Source organism: Mytilus californianus, unplaced genomic scaffold, assembly GCF_021869535.1.
Source record: "Mytilus californianus isolate M0D057914Y unplaced genomic scaffold, xbMytCali1.0.p SCAF_13, whole genome shotgun sequence".
Lineage (NCBI taxonomy): Eukaryota > Metazoa > Mollusca > Bivalvia > Mytilida > Mytilidae > Mytilus > Mytilus californianus.
The window spans coordinates 10279068-10298478 of NW_026262615.1; the positions used below are offsets into that span (position 1 = coordinate 10279068).

The 19411-nt window shown below is 32.6% G+C and overlaps 3 protein-coding genes across 7 annotated transcripts in view; all 3 read left to right on the forward strand.

Annotated features, from left to right (window-relative positions):
* The first annotated feature begins 432 nt into the window (after positions 1-432).
* LOC127723849 (uncharacterized) lies at positions 433-3918 on the forward strand. The gene is made up of 3 exons (XM_052230570.1): positions 433-1051; positions 3672-3857; positions 3914-3918. Exons 1-3 carry the CDS (start codon positions 646-648, stop codon positions 3916-3918), a joined length of 597 nt encoding a protein of 198 aa, XP_052086530.1. The 5' UTR covers positions 433-645.
* On the forward strand, positions 3866-8010 carry LOC127723162 (uncharacterized). Of its 5 annotated transcripts, none has more exons than XM_052229664.1 (2): positions 3866-7746; positions 7790-8010. In XM_052229664.1, the coding sequence occupies exon 1, from the start codon at positions 3920-3922 to the stop codon at positions 5714-5716; it is 1797 nt and encodes a 598-aa protein (XP_052085624.1). In that variant the 5' UTR covers positions 3866-3919; the 3' UTR covers positions 5717-7746; positions 7790-8010. The 5 variants fall into 5 exon arrangements, with proteins under 5 accessions (XP_052085624.1, XP_052085625.1, XP_052085629.1 ...); XM_052229665.1 differs by having other exon boundaries at positions 3866-7703; positions 7747-8010; XM_052229669.1 differs by having other exon boundaries at positions 3866-7623.
* An 8724-nt stretch (positions 8011-16734) lies between these two features.
* The window catches only part of LOC127723159 (oocyte zinc finger protein XlCOF28-like), a 39898-nt gene continuing 37221 nt past the window's right edge, over positions 16735-19411 (forward strand). The window contains exon 1 of the mRNA XM_052229655.1: positions 16735-16809. The gene's annotated coding sequence lies outside the window, so the exon portion shown is untranslated. The remainder of the gene's footprint in view (positions 16810-19411) is intronic.

Sequence of the window (19411 nt, forward strand, 5' to 3'; positions counted from 1 at the left end):
TGGCTTGTTTCCCAGCTTTGTTTGAATCAATCCAAATTTTAAAAAAGTGCATTTAAGTGTAGGTTATCAATGAATCAGGTAAGAATTAATTACCATACAATCTAAATAAACACCCTAAGGGGGCATGTCATCCACATTTAGAGACAAAAGTCTTAATTATTGTGAGATAAATATATCTGTGTCATTTAATCTGAATGCATATAGTATTACTTATTAATCATGTTAATTACTAATGTACATGTAATTATAGATACATGCATATAGTGTATGTAATTATACTAAGATAAAAATCTTGATTAATATCCTAAAAGTATATTTGGTAAACAATGCACAGTTCACTATTTCTCCCCGTAGCCATATGCATTATATTTTATAAACACAATTCAACATGTTGAAAGAGGTGACTTTTTTTTATTTTATTTTACAGAATATGGCCAGATGATGTGTGTTACAACGTTAACTTTAAAACATTAGATTACTCAGTCAAAGTAATAACAAAAACATCATAGACAAATATCATCAATATAGAGAGGATAGAACCTAACCATGCTAACCTAGACAGTTATACAGAATGGACTTTTTCATTAGGAAAAAAAAGTAGATTTGACAAGTGAATTTATATCAACAACAAAAAATTTGGTAGCAATGCACATCAAAACAGAACAACACCATTCAGAAGGAATTTTAGAAGATGTTGTAACCATGGAAACTCATACAGATTTAAATAAACATGAGATGAATCTTGCACTCAATCAGGATGTAAAATTACATGTAGAGTATAACTGTCCTAAATATGACAACCATGTTACCATTAAAACAGAACCTCGGTCTCCTAACTCAGTAAATATGGGATATCTGATGGCTGATACTGATGAAAATTTGACTGTAAAAAGTGAAAATCAATTTATAGACATGTTAGAAGATGATGGACATAGGGTAGTAAAAATAGAAAGTTCCTTGCCTGACTTTGACAAGATAGAGATGTTGAAAAAGGAACCAGATTCTTCAGAATATATAACAGATACTGAAGTATTAAAGCTACCTTCAGCAGGTGAGAAAATTATGGAGAACATATTATTTGGGTTAAAATTTGCCCTAAAATCAAGTATGTCTCTACTTTGCAGTATCAGAATTTTAATAAATATACTTTAATAATAAAACATTGCAGTTTTAGGTTTGAATATAAACCCTTTCTTGGGTTATTCATCCATTGAATAACAGAAAATTCAACAAAATGTTGATTTTACCTAAAAATATGACTATTTATCATGATTTATCTTGCTTAGAAATTTCAGAGAGTACCGTCTTTGCCAAAAAAAATAGTGTATTTTGTGTTTATCCATTCACTGAAAAATATATGATTTTGGGCAACATTTGTGCTCTATGTTAATTGTCCCCCGCGTAACGCGTTGCGGGGGACATGGAAATACTGGGCGTCCGTCCGTCCTGTCTTGTTAGCACTCTCACGGGTTCAATTCTTGCCAGCTTTTAATAAAACTTATACTGTAAGTTAATATCAGCAATATCTCAGACAAGTTTTATCATGGTGGCCGATCAACTTTTTTTTAAAGAGTTATATGCCCCTTGCAAATATTAATTTTATGAAAAATGGCCTCGGTAGCGCTCTCACAGGTACAATTCTTGCCAGATTTTTATAAAACTTATACTATAGGTTAATATCAGCAATGTCTCGGACAAATTCTATAATGGTGGACGATCAATTTTTTTAAATAAATATAATTTATATAAAAATATATATATTTCGAAATATAAAATATGTGCAATGCGGGGAACATTGGAACTCTGTTCTTTTATTTAGCTAAAAACGTTCTTGAAATTTGTGAAGATAAAAGATATTTTGATGTCATTTTCAAATTAAGACATCAAACATTGTCAAAGCTTTCAAATATTCACGTTTTTTGAAAGCCTTTCTTTTGATTCTTTTTTATTTTCTGTGATTTTACAGAGCCAAAATATATCTGGTTGTTTTCAACATTATTTATATCGAACAATATAATTCATGGAACATAAATTTGTACAATAATGCAAAAATGAATACAATCATGACAATCATAACCCTTCTTGCAGTGCTCACAAGCAGTTTGACATTAAATTAAGTATATAACCCTTCAATGCTCACATGCACTTTGATATGAAAGTAAGTGGCCTACATCTATATCTGTAGAGGCATAAAGCCGCATTACAACCTACATGTACACCATAAAGAGTAACAGATTTAAGTTTCAATATAATTCTTTTGCAGAACTGACATGGTGCCCTCAATCTATCCATATGCAACAAAATTTGACAGTTTCCTGTTAAAAATTACTGTGGTGATGCAAATAAAATGATATTTGGAGTATATATCAATCAGACTGTTGACCAACTACACAATAAATCAAATACAAATATAGGGCTTTACCATAGTTCCCAAGTACTACAGACATTTCTGTATTCAACAGTCAAAAATTCAGTCAAATCTGAAAACAAATAACTTAGGGAGAAACTTTTTTAAATGTGCTCTACATTCAGGAATCGTCTGTTAACTTTTACAAAAATCTTCTCCTCTGAAACTACTGGGTCAAATTTAACCAAACTTGGTCACAATCATCATTGGGGTATCTAGTTTAAAAAATGTGTCCGGTGATCTGGTCAACCAACCAAGATGGCCGCCATGGCTAAAAATAGAACATAGGGGTAAAATGTAGATTTTGGCTTATATCTCTGAAACCAAAGCATTTAGAGCAAATCTGACATAGGGTAAAACTGATTATCAGGTCAAGATCTGACAACCTGTTGTTGGATTGCTGCCCCTGAATTGGTAATTTTAAGGAAATTTTGTAGTTTTTGGTCATGTTGGTTATTATCTTGAATATTATTATAGATAGAGATAAACTGTAAACAGCAATAATGTTCAGCAAAGTAAGATCTACAAATAAGTTGTCATGACCAAAATTGTAAGTCGACCCCTTTAGGAGTTATTGCCCTTAATAGTCAATTTTTTAACAATTTTTTGTAAATTTTTGTAATCTTTTACAAAAATCTTCTTCTCTGAAACTACTGAGACAAATTTAACCATACTTGGCCATAATCATTATTAGGGTATCTTGTTTAAAAAATTTGTCCGATGACCCTGCCTTCCAACCATCATGGCCTACATGGTTAAAAATAGAACATAAGGGGTAAAATGCAGTTTTTGGTTTATATCTCTGAAACTTAAGCATTTAGAGCAAATCTGACAGTGGCAAAAATGTTCATCAGATTTATCTGCCCTGAAATTTTCAGACAAATCCGACAACCCGTTGTTGGGTTGCTGCCCCTGAGTTAGTAATTTTACAAAAATTTTGCAGTTTTTTGTTATTATCTTAGATATCATTATAATATTATCTAATATCTAATACTATTAATTATGATTTTAACCTTATTTTACATGATTTCCAAAGCATCAGTAAATACAGGTGAGCGACACAGGCTCTTTAGAGCCTCTAGTTTGTCATGGCATTGTCAGTGTGTCTTCCACTTTCATGAGTCAGAATATCACTTGGGTATCTTTCGGCCTTTCTTGATCCTCCCAACAAAATTTGACAGCTAATGAATTTTATAAATGAATGCATATAAAGAAAGTTGTGTTAAACCTCATCAGACAAATAATAAAATGTTTTATTTTGCAGTTTTCCAACAAACAGCTAACATGATGCATATTCAACATTCTACAGAGCCACTAGGAACCAGTACAAATACTTTGTCACTATATAAACCTGGATCAGGGAAACAGGACAACAGACATGTAGAAACTGGTAACGGAATGCCTTCCCTGCCAATAACAGACACACCTGTACCAGAAAACAACAATGCCTGCACTAAAACTTTTACCTTGTTGAAACCAGAAACAGGTGAGGTACTTATTATAAAGGCTGAAATGAATGCTACTATTATAGAAAGTGAAACAGAGGCTGGGGCCGAAAAACTTTTGGAAGGAGAATCAATAGTTAAAGAAATAGATTTTGAGGCAGCAAAAACTAGTAAAACACATCAAAGAGAGATGAAACCTCAGAAAAGTAGACCAACAAAAATTAGGAAAATGGGTTATCTTTTAAAAGAAGGGGAGCATTTCAAAATCAGAGAAGATGGGGTATTCAAATACAAATGTTTGCTCTGTGGAAAGATTTTTCAATACAGAAATCAGTTCGAAAAACATGCACAAACAGTTCATTTTAAACTTCCTTGTTATGTCGATAGGTCAAGGTTACGTGTACATGGTGTAATGACCCCTGAAGAAACATGGCCATGTGTACGTAGGATGACTTCTGAAACAGATGATCTTCCTGACACTTATGATGTTAAGATAACAAAAAAAACTGAATCTGACATGGAAACTTCTTTTGTCCTGTATAACCTAGAAACAAAAGAAAGCAAAGAAAAAGAGATAGAATATACAAAGGTGTGTGACCAAGTTCAAGGTCATCCAGAAAAAGAAAAGACTCAAATAGGACATCCTGTATTCATGTATAACCAAGTAACTGGGGAATTACAGAAAGTAGAAATTGAAATAGGGACCAGCAGAACATCTAATGGCAAAGAAATTAGGACCAATAGACCTTCTGATGGCAAAGCTTTAGAAGCCCAATCTGCTTTTCGAAACCTTTTAATAAACAAAATGATAAACAGGTGCATAACTGATGTTAGAAAACAAGAGAACATATTTCCAATAAAGAATTCTGGGTTACCTGAGGAGTACAATCAAAGTTATACAGCGTCTACTGCATCTATTGATGATGATGGTCCAAGTCAAACTACCATAGAGGATCAAGTTATCTTGGTTGAAGATTCTAACCGCTCAATAAAAGAGCAAATTCAGGAGATCAAAGAGAAAAACTGGCATAAATATAATTATGCATGTGGCAATTGTACAAGTGCTTTTCCTAGAATGATTGACTTAATCAAACATCATAACACATGTGAAAGGGAAGTAACTACCTTTCATGCAAAAAAATCTAAATCTCAAGTGGAGAGTGTGGATTTCGTACAGAATGGAACAAATATGCTTCCCTGCTCTGATTGGCTGATACATAAAAGTAAAGGTGAAAGCAACGTAACTTGTGATATTAATGCAATGAATTCTAATTCTCAGGTAGAGAATGTGGATATTCCGCAGAAAGGAAGGAAAAGAAAGATAGAAAAAAAGCATCCCTATTCATGTTGTAAAACAACTTTCTCTACAGTGAATTCTTTACTGCAACATAAAAATGAATGTGAAAGTGATCAGGTTAAAAAGGAAGAGGAAAAGGAAGACCACAAATCAGAAAAAATCAACACAAATTACAGACATTTAATAACTCAGTTTAAGTTGAGTAAAAATGTACATTTTGAAATTATAAAAACTGGTTTTGGTACTGTGAGGTGCATATTATGTGGGGAGAAAAATGAATGTTTTGAGGATTTTTCTCTTCACGCTAAATCCAAGCACTTTCCTTATCAGTGTCTTGTCTGCCCAGCATTCTTCGCAAATATGGATGATTTGTGGCAACATTCTATTGCCTGTGTGTATATAAAGGGTCAAGGATATTGCTGCCCGGTCTGTCGGAAAATACTTCATTCAAGCAAGCATCTGCGTGTTCATTGTGAAGAAAATCATACAGTGTATATCTGTTTTCTATGTAATTCAGATTTTAAGGACCAAAAGACTCTAGATTTACACAGGCAGACATGTTCTTAGAAATATTTATATATATTGGTAAAATATACTGTGTATTCATTTATTTTCGTGGGTACCAATTTTCGTGGATTGAGGAAAACTTGCATTTTCGTGGATATTTAATTTCGTTATTTTGCATGTTTTGGCAAAGTCTGCATACATTCCTCTGTATTCCTTTAGAAAATTTATAATTCGTTGAACATTTAAATTCTTGGTTCCCCTGTTCCCACAAAATCCATTTTAATTTTTTAGTATCAACTGACTGTAGCATAGCAGACACTGACAGAATGTGACTGTATCCTGAATATTTGTGCTCAAAACACTAACAGAATGTTATTTTGACCTGACTCTATGTGTTCTACATATACAAATGATAGACATAATGTGACTGTAACCTGATTGCAAGTGTTCCACAGATGACAGAATATTACTGTGACCTGACTATGTGTTCAACACACTGACAGAATGTGACTTTGACCTGACTATATGTGTTCTACATGTATACACAAATGACAGACAATAATACTGTCACCTGATTGCAAGTGTTCCACAGGCAGAAATAGTGTGTAAAATGTAACTGTGACCTGACTACGAGTGTTCCTCAGAAAGACAGAATGTTGCTGTGACATATGACTTCACATGTTTGACACATACAACTGATAGGCAAAATGTTGCTGTGATATATGACTTCACATGTTTGACACATACAACTGATAGGCAGAATGTTGCTGTGATATATGACTTCACATTTTTGACACATACAAATGATAGGCAGAATGCTACTGTGACATGACTTCACATGTTTGACACATACAAAGGATAGGCAGAATGTTACTTTGACAAGACTTCACATGTTTGACACATACAAATGATAGGCAGAATGCTACTGTGACATGACTTCACATGTTTGACACATACAAATGATAGACAAAATGTAACTGTATCATAACTTCACATGTTTGACACATACAAATGATAGACAAAATGTAACTGACATGACTTCATATGTTTGACACATACAAATGATAGAAAAAATGTACTGTGACCTGATTGCAAGTGTTCCACATACAGAATGTGACTCAAGTGTTCCACACAGAATTGACTGCTACCTGACTGCAAGTGTTCCACACAAAAAATGTGACTAAGACCTGACTGCAAGTGTTCCACAGGTAAATATAATGTTACTGTGACCTAACTGCAGGTTTTCCACACATAGACATAATGTGACTATGACCAGCTGACTGCAAGTGTTCCACACACAAAAATGTTACTATGACCTGACTGCAAGCGTCCACAGGTAAATATAATGTTACTGTGACCTAGTTAACTGCAGGTTTTCCACACATAGACATAATGTGACTATGACCTGACTGCAAGTGTTTCACAGGTAAATATAATGTAACTGTGACCTAACTGCAGGTTTTCCACACATAGACATAATGTGACTATGACCTGACTGCAAGTGATCGACACACAGAATGTGACTGTGACCTGACTGCAAGTGTTCCACAGGTAAATAGAATGTTACTGTGACCTACCGGTAACTGTAGGTTTTCCACATATAGACATAATGTGACTAAGTCCGGACTGCAAGTGTTCCACACACATAATGTGACTGTGACCTGACTGCAAGTGTTCGACAGGTAAATATATGTTACGGTGACCTAACTGCAGGTTCCCACACATAAACATAATGTGTCTAATACCTGACTGCAAGTGTTCCACACACAGAATGTGACTGTGACCTGACTGCAAGAGTTCCACAGGTAAATAGAATGTTACTGTGACCTGACTGCAACTGTTCGACACATATGGAGAATGTGAATGTGACTTCACTGCACAGTGAATTTGTTTCACAGATATACAGAATGTGACCTGACTTCAGGTGTTCCAGACATTAACATAATGTGACTGTGAATTGACTGCAGGTGTTCCAGACAATAAAATAATGTGACTGTGAATTGACTACAGGTGTTCCACACATAATGTAACTGTGACCTGACTGCAGGTGTTCTAGACGTTAACATAATGTGACTGTGAATTGACTGCAGGTGTTCCAGACGTTAACATAACATGACTGTGAATTGACTGCAGGTGTTCCACACACAGGATGTGACAATGACCTGACTGCAGACAGGTACATTAACATTGAGTTCAGGTTTAAGTGTTTACAGATCATGATAATGATTAACAATTATCACAGAATAATGGAGCATGTGGAAAATAAGGGAGTTGATAGAGGCTGAGATGTATACATGTTTTTTTTTATATTTTCCATGGATTCTAATTTGTTAATTAAACTTTGTCATACCAGTTGTTAATAAACTTGTTTTATTATTTTGTCTTTCAAAAACGATTCATACTATCTTCATTCCACCTTAAGCATTTCTTTCATTGCGGTATTTCCCTCGCACTTGCGCTGTTTGGTTGCATAGTTTCTAACGGATGGTGTCATGGTTCGGATTACTGAAAATGGAAAGGATATTGGCAAATTAGAGTCAGGAAGACAATAATTCAATAGCAGTACATTTCTAAGGATTTGGATAAAATAAAGGATTTTCTTTTAAAAGTAAGTCTGTGTAAATGTGTTTTATAGTCAAACTTAGCTATTCAACAGCATATTCAACTTGATTTTTTTCTCGCCTGTTGCAGAAAGCGAGACATTATAGGGATAGTGTTCTGGCAGCGGCGTTAACTAATTACTTAAATGCTTAATATTTCAGAGAGTAGAACATGTAGAAGACCTAGATGCTTCATACCTTGTATATAGATTCCTTATGTTATGAAGTTTTCGTCTGTCCATTGTCCTTGACCTCATTTGCATGGTTCAGTGACTACTTGAAAAAAAAGTTAAGATTTTTTGTAAAGTTAATTTCTCTCTTGTTATGAGTAATAAGATAACTATATTTGATATGTGCATATCTTGCAAGGTCCTCATGACTGTCAGACAGTTTTCACTTGTCCTCGATCTCATTTCATGCATTAGTGAACAAGGTTACGTTTTTGTGATCAAGTCCATATCTCAGATACTATACTATAAGCAAAAGGTCTACTGTCATGACTGTATTTGCTGTATGTAATGATTGTAAGATGTACATGTCCAACTGACAGGTGTAATCTGATCTTGACCTCTTTTTCATGGTTCATTTATTTTATCTATTTTTTTTAATTGTAATCTCTGTCCTGCCTTTTTATTTTTCTCTCTATTCGGTCCTGCCTTTTTTTATTAGTTTATCCGGACTTTTTTTACATAAATTGTCATCCTGCCTTTTTTTTGCCAAGTTGCTCATCGTGCCTTTTTTTTACTCAAAACTCCTATCCTGCCTTTTTTTTTCAAATTTCATCCTAGCCCCCCCCCCCCCCCCCATTAAATCAAATGGTAGCTCCCTAAGTCAATTATATTTGGTGTATGGAACGATTTTAGGGTGTACATGTCTGCCTAGCAGGGTTAATATGACCTGGATCTCAACTCCATGGTTCATTGGTCAATGATAAGTTTTCGTCAGTTTATTTAGATCCTATAAGCAATAGGTCAATATATTTGGTGTATGCTGGGAACAGTATATCTAATATATATGTTCCTGGTGTATGGAATGATTTTAATGGTTTGTAGGGGCAAAATTACCTTCTTAGCGCGTATTTACCCGTTTCGTCGCTCGACTGATACGTACCCTATTACTTATTCACTACTTATTTGTTTCTTATACGATTTTTATACTATCACCTTTTTAATAGATATAAGAAGATGTGGTATGAGTGCCAATGAAACAACTCTCCATCCAAGTCAAAATTTATAAAAGTAAACCATTATAGGTCAAAGTACGGTCTTCAACACGGAGCCTTGGCTCACACCGAACAGCAAGCTATAAAGGGCCCCAAAAATTTACTAGTGTAAAACCATTCAAACGGGAAAACCAACGGTATAATCTATATAAAAACGAGAAACGATAAACACTTATGAACCAAACGACAACTACTGAACATCACATTCCTGACTTAGGACAGTTGCAAACAATTGCAGCGGGTTTAAACGTTTTAATGGTACCAAACCTTCTCCCTTATCTGAAACAATAGTGTAGTATCACAACATATAAAATATCAATTGAAATGACTTAACTCAATCAAAAGACATATTAACACTAGTGAACATACGCTGAACAAATAAATTTGATCTATGATACAATGTAAATACAAAATAAATAAACTAAGGGAAGAATAATTAAAGTAACATGTTATACCGCTGTGAAATGTTAAACAATTTAAGAAAAACAATATGCTTGAACAAAAATATCAGCCATTTGCAATTACTTTAAACACAGGTAAATGACAATAATTTTGTTGTTAGGTATACGTGTAGAGTTCAAAAGGAGAAAGGAAATATTTTTACAAAATAAATAATTTTGATGTTCATAGTACGAAGGAGTGAAAGTTTATAGTAATAGTAAACTCTTATCAAAGCTGGTATATAGACCAGATATAACCCTGAATAAGAAAATAAGAAAAAAGCATTACAATAATTCTTTGAATATTATTTTTGAAAATTAATTTCGGGTTGAAGCGTCGATCAATAATTTCGATAGTCATGATAGTATAGCCTGATAACGAATACGAATACGAATACGAAAGTTTTATTTTGATTCGGTTCACATATAACAATACAAACATAAGCTCTTAAGAGCTTTTTACCGAATATAAGGTAACACAAACACAACATTAAAACACACAACATGCAGACAGGATATATAACAGCACAGTCATATCGAAATACATGCAAAGCACTTTTAAAATACATATCTAAAGCCAAAGCTGAAGCACAACTAAAAATTAAGCACAACTAAAATTAAGCACAAATAAAATATAGCACACATGCAAAAATTTAAGGCATAATAACATGTTAGAGCAACTTCTAAAATATGATAAAGCTTATCTACAAGCAATTAACACAATTTTGTAATTCATATTCTACGTTCTATTGAGAAATAACACATCTTCCGTTATCGGAGCACTCGTGTCACATGCATGTGTTAAAAGCCCTTAATGTTACTAGATTAAGAATCAAAATTCTATAACAAAAAGGGTTAAAGTGCGGAACGAAATATAAATGGAACGGAACGGAACAAAACGAAACGAAACGAAATAGCTCAAAACGAAACGAAATACAGCAAATTTAAACGAAACGAAATAAATAATTATATTTATTTTACAATTTTAACTTAAATCCGGTACATTCTGGTGCTTTATACTGCCTAAGCGTTAAGTTTTCACACGTCGTTTTGAATGATAAAAGTTTTTACGGTAAAATATTACCCTAGAAAGAAAATAAGGTGGTACACTAGAGATAAATATTATAAATGGGACTATATTTCAGAACTGGGATACTGAGGACACGCACGTGGGTCTCCATCTAGATTTGGGGTTCTATGACTAAATGAAGGTATACACAGACGTGCCGCAGGAATGGGTCCCCTTTTTATATTTAAATTGTATTAATGGCATACACTAAATTTCACTGAGGTCAAATATCAATGGGTCAGTAATTTTCATCCTCCGAATTATAATAGATGTTTGTTTAAATGCTGTTTTATCGTTTTTATTCAAATTACGATATCAAAACTTGTACTTGGATGGAGAGTTGTCTCATTAGCACTCATACCGTGCACATCCTCTTATTTATGTTAAATTAAAATTTTGTCTTTAATTTGGCAATTCATAATTTTACTATAACAAGAGTTGTTATAGTAAAATTATGATTTGCCAAAGACAAAATTTTAATATAATATTTACATTGTATAATACTGTGAATGGGTCATGATTTTGCCATCGGAAACATATTAAGTGTCGTGATTTTTTCTTAAGGTTTTAATTCATGAAATTTGTGTGTTTTCCCAGCTGCACTACTGTACCCAAAATCCCATGTTTAGATCGACCCCCACTCCCCGTGATTGAGAAATAATCTTCATTAAATTTAGTAGCTTGAAATATTTTGAAGCAAACTACTTCAATCCTAATAATATTGAAAATTAATAGTTTTATGCTAAACGTTGGGCAAGTTTTTTTTATCATTTGCCTGGGACATAAATAGATCTGATAGTGCCACTTATAATCCCTCCTCCTTTTTGCCCTTCTGCCCAGGAATTTACCTTCACATACTGTTGCATCCAAATTAAACACAGAATGAAAAAAAAATAATTGAATTTGACCTTATAAAAAAATCTATGATTTCACCCCAAAAATATTGAGAACTAAAGTATAGGACATGCATATTAAATTGTACATTGCTAGAACACAATGAAATATCCGTACCAATGTTAAAATCACAATACAAATAGACAGGAAATACGAAAAAAGTTTAAAAAGCATTGCATAACAAATATATCCGCGAAACGTATATACATATATTATTATAAAGGTGCATATCACGTATATTAATTTACATCATTGTTGTTTTCTGACCTGAAGAATTCTCATAAAACTTATATCTGGTGCATTTATCTCCTCTACAAAGTTATATTCGTATTTAGCAGTCTGTGCAAAAAAAAAAAAACCAAAAACAACCACTTATAAAGTTATACTATCTTGCTTAACTCCGAGGTTGTATCAACTATGGAATATGTATAGATGACATGCTCGTTATTGCCGTAATGAAAAATACCACTGAAAAATATGTGAGCGTGGTCGACACGTTGCTAAATGCTGTATAATTAAAATGTATCATATATGACAGAAACGCAACATGAAATTTCATTGAAATGTAACCATTCTTTTGAGAGCAAAGAAAAGTATGCAGTTAAATGGTTACAAAATGTTGATTAATTTAGGGCTACTCAAATGTTCCTAAACCGCATTTTTCTTCACCAGCAGACTGTAATATACCTATATACAGTACGATTACTAAGTGGAGGCATACTCGGCGGAGGAAATGAGATTTAAACCCAAGATAAATTCCACTTCAGTGGGCTTTATTTTTAAGAATTTTAGCAATTTCTGCTTATTATCGCGTGCATAGCGGAGTAGTTGATCCCACTGAGGATAACATCCATGGCGTACTCAAATCCTTAATAAATTGAAATTGTAAAACCCGACCCGAAATAATCCGATTGATTTCACTAAAAAAGATCAGAAATTTTCCAGCATTTGCATATTTAATTTAAGAGACCCTAGAGTATCAAGAAAATTAACAGATCATACCCTAAATTATCCGAATTTAACTTGACATAAATCCAAGAAAATTTTACTTAAGAATTTACAAACATGTGACAAATGGGAATTTGCATAGAATTACAAAACACGTACCCGAAATCTGACATTCCGACAAAAAGGCTACCTGAAATCTGCTTTCAAGACCATTGCAGACCCGAAAGACCAATGCCAACCGAATTTTTTGAAACTCACAAAAATGCCCTGAATTTTTCTCACATAAACAAACTGTAGTTATCCCCCAACCCTCCCAGTTCACCCGAGAAGACAGCCATCCCTCGTTACAAACCTAGGTTTACACATTCATACCCAGACCTGACAGCGAAATAAAGCGTAAATAATTATCAATTATGGACTTTTGAGGAGGTCAATACGTTATATATGAACCTGTTCAGATTATATTGAACCGAGGACGAAGTCCGAGTGTCAATATAATTTAACAGGTCAATATATAACGTATTGACTGAGTGAAAGTCCTTAATTATATATTATATATGCCAGTAAATAATGTATAAGAAAAAATGTGTTCAATGTTCTTTCTGTGTATTTTTAAATTGTATTTTGCAAGAGTTTAACATGTTATTGAAAATATCAATATTCTTTGAACAACTTCATAGCTTGTTGCGTTAGCTTTCTTATATTCTTAGCGTCTGCGTTTAACATAAAACTTCTTGTGATAAACTTGCAACTTTTCTTTTCAACTGCTGCGGCGCTTCCTCCATGGTTGTTATGTGTGACGTCATGACGTCATGAATCTAAATTTAGCAAGATTTTTCATATTGACCGTCAATATACTAACATATAAATATAAACATAGCATCAACATACTTAAAAATCGAAACAAGGCTTCGGATACATAAAATAACCTTTTAAACACGTGATCGTAATATCCAATGAAAACAGGAGAATGCTACACCATATGTAATATTGATCTATTATTAATGCTTTCCGGTTCGATATGGGTGACTCGCGGCTTAATGTCAGTCCGGAAGCAAATATTTCATGTTCACGACAACAAATAAACCAACATTTCGATGTGTAATGTTCTTTTCATGTAAATATAAGCCGAATGTAAACCTGCTCACACAAAAACAGTCCACAAAAAAAACAAAAAAAAAAACAACAAAAAAACCCTCAAACATATATAAATTTCAAACAAAAGAAAAGTATGTAAAAACATTTATTAGGCTTAGATCAGCATCTCAAAAAAGCTTAAAGGTCTAAACAACATAAACTATACACACAACACAAAAAACAAATGACAGTCACAACACAATTCAAGTACATGTACAGTTACTTACTCAAACAGAAGGTAAAAAAACCTATCTTTCATAAAACCCGCTATATATATACACACGGGAGAAAAAATTATGAATGAAAATATAATCAAAATAGGGCTGGGTGGGCGGGTATTTCAAGAATTATAAACTTAAGTTGATCCACTCGTCAACTTAATAAAAATTATGACCTGTTCAGCGAAAACTGATTAGAAGAATGACCCTACGAAAATAGTAATTTGAAAGGAAATTTTTACTGAGTAGAAATTACAAGCAGGACCAGCAAGCTATAAAGTTCATATCAATCATGACAATAAAAACAACATTTTCCAAAAGACCAAAAAAGTGAAAAAAAGTATATTTAAACAAAACGCATTTGACAAATATATATATATATATATATCTATTCTAAATTGAGGTAAATTATATGGTCTTCCAAAAACCGTTTCGATTCCTAACATCACTGAAGAGACATTAATTGTCGAAATCCGGATATAGTGTACTAATTTTTGCACCTTTTCTTTGCGGTATACCATCTTTTCCGCAAGTTTATTGTTTTCTGTTTGGTATTCAATTAATAAATAAGATCCATTTTGTTACATCTGGTGATCCGTTTATTTGGCATTCGCCAATGGCAGTCAGCAATGGGTTTAAGAACATCCGTTGTTCGACCTGCTAGTCAAATGCGTTTTGTTAAAATATACTTTTTTTCACTTTTTTTGGTCTTTTGGAAAATGTTGTTTTTGCTGTATTTAGACCCCTGGCCTCTACCAAGAAATTTGTTTTGCATGCACACGTATAAAAATTGCGGTTTTTATCCAACGCAATCATAGGTTTGAACGTTGTTTTTTTAATTTAGACTTGTTTATATATATATAGATATATGTATATATAAAGTGCTAAGAATATATATATATATATAATTCTTATATGATTTGCATATCTATAAATACTTGAATTGGATTGGTCAATTAGAATTTTTCTGTTGGTTTACACTTCGATAAACCATGTTACCGAAACTACTTTCGTAATCTATTCATGCGCGATACACATGCTTGCAGGGATCCCGGGAATTTAAGCAAATTGAGATTAAAAAAACAAATGCATAACAGTTGTTTCTATTCTAATGTATTTATAACAAGAAATGAATAAAATAAATGCACTAAAGCTTCGAAAATGTATAAAATTAAAATTTAAATAAAATTCCGCGAAATTTCATGAATGATTTGGCGAGTTTACGTCATGGCAAAACACGACGTCATACGAATGAAAACTTTCAAGGGAAAGATTACTTCGTTACTTGTACGCTTTCAATTCGGATAATATCTAAATAAAATGAAGTTTTGGAGGTAGGTGCTATTTCATTTTAGATTCCGTTGCATTTATCGAACATTTATGGATTTTAGAAAGTCAATATGGCGGCCAACTCCTTAGTTACGACCTGCCAATTGTTCATTTGATGGTAATTATAGTAGCCTTTACACAAAAAAATGTTAATTAAAAATATTTGGCTTAAGAATTATAAGGATTAAACACATTTTTTCTAGAGGTTATTGATGTGTAAACCGGGTCTCTAACTCACAAACTTTACATAAAAGTCCTTCGGACTTTTATTCAGTTTGTGAGTTAATCGCCCCGGTTTACACATCAATAACCTCTAGAAAAAATGTGTTTAATCCTATAAATATATATATTATATCATATGTAACTATAAAGCCTCCTTCTATCATAACCCTGATCCACCAATACTACAACTAAAAACAAAAACCAGGAGAAGAAAAACACTATAGAGTGGGTGGCGCATATCCGCCGTGGACACATTTTCGCCGTTTTTGCAATTTTTTCTGTAAATTTCGTGTGCCTTTACCAAATACTTGCCTAAATAGATGCTAAACGCTGTTTATAATGTTCGAACTGTTGATATTCCTCTTACCCCATTTCCAATGTTATTTGCACATATAAAGAAATACGCAGGTGTTTTTGAACGATTTTGGCAATTATGTAATATTTATATGGCACGCATGCGCAGTCATAAAGTAAATATTTGTTAGAAAAATCGTATATAGGAGTGATCTCTCAGGCTTATTCATGTAATTGCAAACAATTGTTTTTATAATATACAGGGATAATGAGGATGGTCATATCATACATTGCGGCAAAAATGTGTCCCCCATGGTACAAGAACAACTTGATTTCCTCTTAAGTTTGCGTTCATTTTAAAACATTTAAACAATGTTTTGAAGAGAATTCCTTTATCAAACATTTTTTTCATATAGTAAACTTTCTGAAACCTACATAAAAAGTTTAAAATATTCGAATGTAGGTCGGATGTTGGTGGAAATGAACGAATTTTGCGGCGAATATGCGTCACCCACTCTATATTCATATTGCTTGGCGTGCAAGATTCCAATAAAAAACCTATACCAACAAACCACCGATCTTAACATAATCAGCTAAAATACGGCAAGTTTTTTAGAAAAGGTATTACTTGTTAAAGTAATTGTTCCGGAAAGTACATGTATTCTCTTTTTCCGATTTGTCTTTAATTTTAGTTACTACTAGATGCTTCCGGTTAGGTGAATTACAAAGTCGGAATTACAAAATATTGTGTGATTAGTCTAGACTGGGATCCCGCTACATGTATGTATAATCACCTTGTTGATATATGAAATATGTAACATGCACATTTATCTAGACAGGAGAACCAGTCTATGACTAGTCAAACATAGTTAATTTATACTTTTGTAACAAATAACTAAGTTTATTTCCCTTTGTGTCATGAAACGAAAACATCACGAATCAATATTTTCTAAAAAAAGCAATTTTTATATCAACACTTTTTTCAGTTTATGTAAACTAGGCCATTCAAGGATATAACTCTATAGGCCATAATAGGGTTATTAGGGAAAATATCTTGCATGTGTTATTACAGATAAGTTCATGAGTTGTCTATATCAATGCTACTCTTTATTCCTTAAATTTTCTAAATCTGTAGTAACATATGTTTGTTATTTCTTAAATCATAAATATTTTAATTTTTAGTGGGCACTTAGGAATTCGCGCAGAAACTAAACATTTAAACAAAACGCATTTGACAAATACATATATATATATATATCTATTCTAAATTGAGGTAAATTATATGGTCTTCCAAAAACCGTTTCGATTCCTAACATCACTGAAGAGACATTAATTGTCGAAATCTGGATATGGTGTACTAATTTTTGCACCTTTTCTTTGCGGTATACCATCTTTTCCACAAGTTTTCTGTTTGGTATTAAACTAATAAATAAGATCCATTTTGTTACATCTGGTGATCCGTTTATTTGGCATTCGCCAATGGCAGTCAGCAATGGGTTTAAGAACATCCGTTGTTCGACCTGCTAGTCAAATGCGTTTTGTTAAAATATACTTTTTCACTTTTTTTTGTCTTTTGGAAAATGTTGTTTTTGCTGTATTTAGACCCCTGGCCTCTACCAAGAAATTTGTTTTGCATGCACACGTATAAAAATTGCGGTTTTGATCCAACGCAATCATAGGTTTGAACGTTGTTTTCAATTTAGACTTGTTTATATATATATAGATATATGTATATATAACATGTATAACAGTCAGTGGTACTACTTAAACAAGTGATTTCAGAATCACTTTCTTGAGTGATTTTGGCTGTGAAAATTAAAAATTTTCACACAGACTTTTTAAAATCACTGAAATAAGTAATTTTAGAAGTTAAAATGTAATCACTTTAATAAGTGTTTATAACATTTTCTTGATATTTTTCCCACAAGCTTGATTTTTTTATTGGTAAAAAGACAACAATTCCATTGAAAAAAATAACTATGTTCATGCAGAAATTGTCTTTTGCTTGATAAGCCTGACACTTTTACAGTTTTTTTTAAAATTTGTAAAAACTGGAATAGTTTGTAGATCAGGTCAAAACCTTGAAGTAGATCATTCTAACTCTAAAGAAAACCAACCAGGTTACCTAATATTGTTGATCTTTGTCTGATAGTAAGAGTAGTTAATGAATTTTTGATTACAGAAAAATTCCCAAGGGTACTTTTAAAAGCTTTAGCGCACCAACTTACTGCCCAAGCGCACTGGTGAAATTAATATACAAAGAAAAAGGGATAATTGATTTATGTAGGAAAAGTATAGAAAAGATTGTGAAAATATGGAAAATCAATGAAATTAGCATTTGAAGATCAAAGAAAACACTAAAATCACTTAAATAGGTGATAACTGAATTTATCAAATCACTGAAATAAGTGATGATGAAATCACTTGTTTAAGTAGCACCCCTGACTGTATAAAGTGCTAAGAATATATGTATAGATTATTACATGGCATTTTTCATATCAGACACTTTATCGGCCCTAGGTCATGATATTAGCCCAAGAGCCGCAGGCTATTAATTAAAATTTTGTCTTTCCATGAATTTTTAGATAATAATTAACAGACAACCAAATACAGATTTCTTAACTTTAATTGTTTTTTATTGATATTACAAGCATTTTATTTATCTTGTCACAACAATCATGACAATTATCATGTTCTTAGTTTGAAATTTGCTCCTCAACCATTTTGTGAAAAGTCTTAAATCACTTGCGGTTTTCCACACTGTGTTGTCGTTTTCGAACAAATTTCCGGAAATGCACGACGTTGCATGTGATAAACGTCACGGAAATTAACGGAAAGGCATGTGATAACATTCCGGAAGCAATCAATAAAGGTTCCTTTATCAGCCCGCTGAGGAAATTCTTAGTTATCTGATCAATAAACCTAGTAATCCTTTCATAGCCTTTTAATATTTTTAAATGTTATTGAACTGTAATATTTTAGTAATATTTTATACAAGTATATGATAAATATATATATTATATCATATGTAATTCATTGCGCAGGAACTAAACATGCTAAATACATACATGTAGCTTTGATAACTAATTTTCGAATTAAATTAATACATATTCAGTAAAAGCCTCGTCTCATTGATTTACCATGGTTGATGAAAAAAGTTGTGTAAATTTCGATGATCTAATGAATATTTTTTTTGGAAAAAGTATCGATGATCATTAACCACAGATTAGTAACTTTTTATTGAAGGGATTTGGCAAATCAAACCATATTTCATGTATTTCTCAATTTAAGTATCTTTTATAGCTTTTAAATTAAAAAGTTTGTGTGCATTAGCTTAATTAGAAATCAGCTTGTGTGTAACCAATTGTTATTACACTATTTG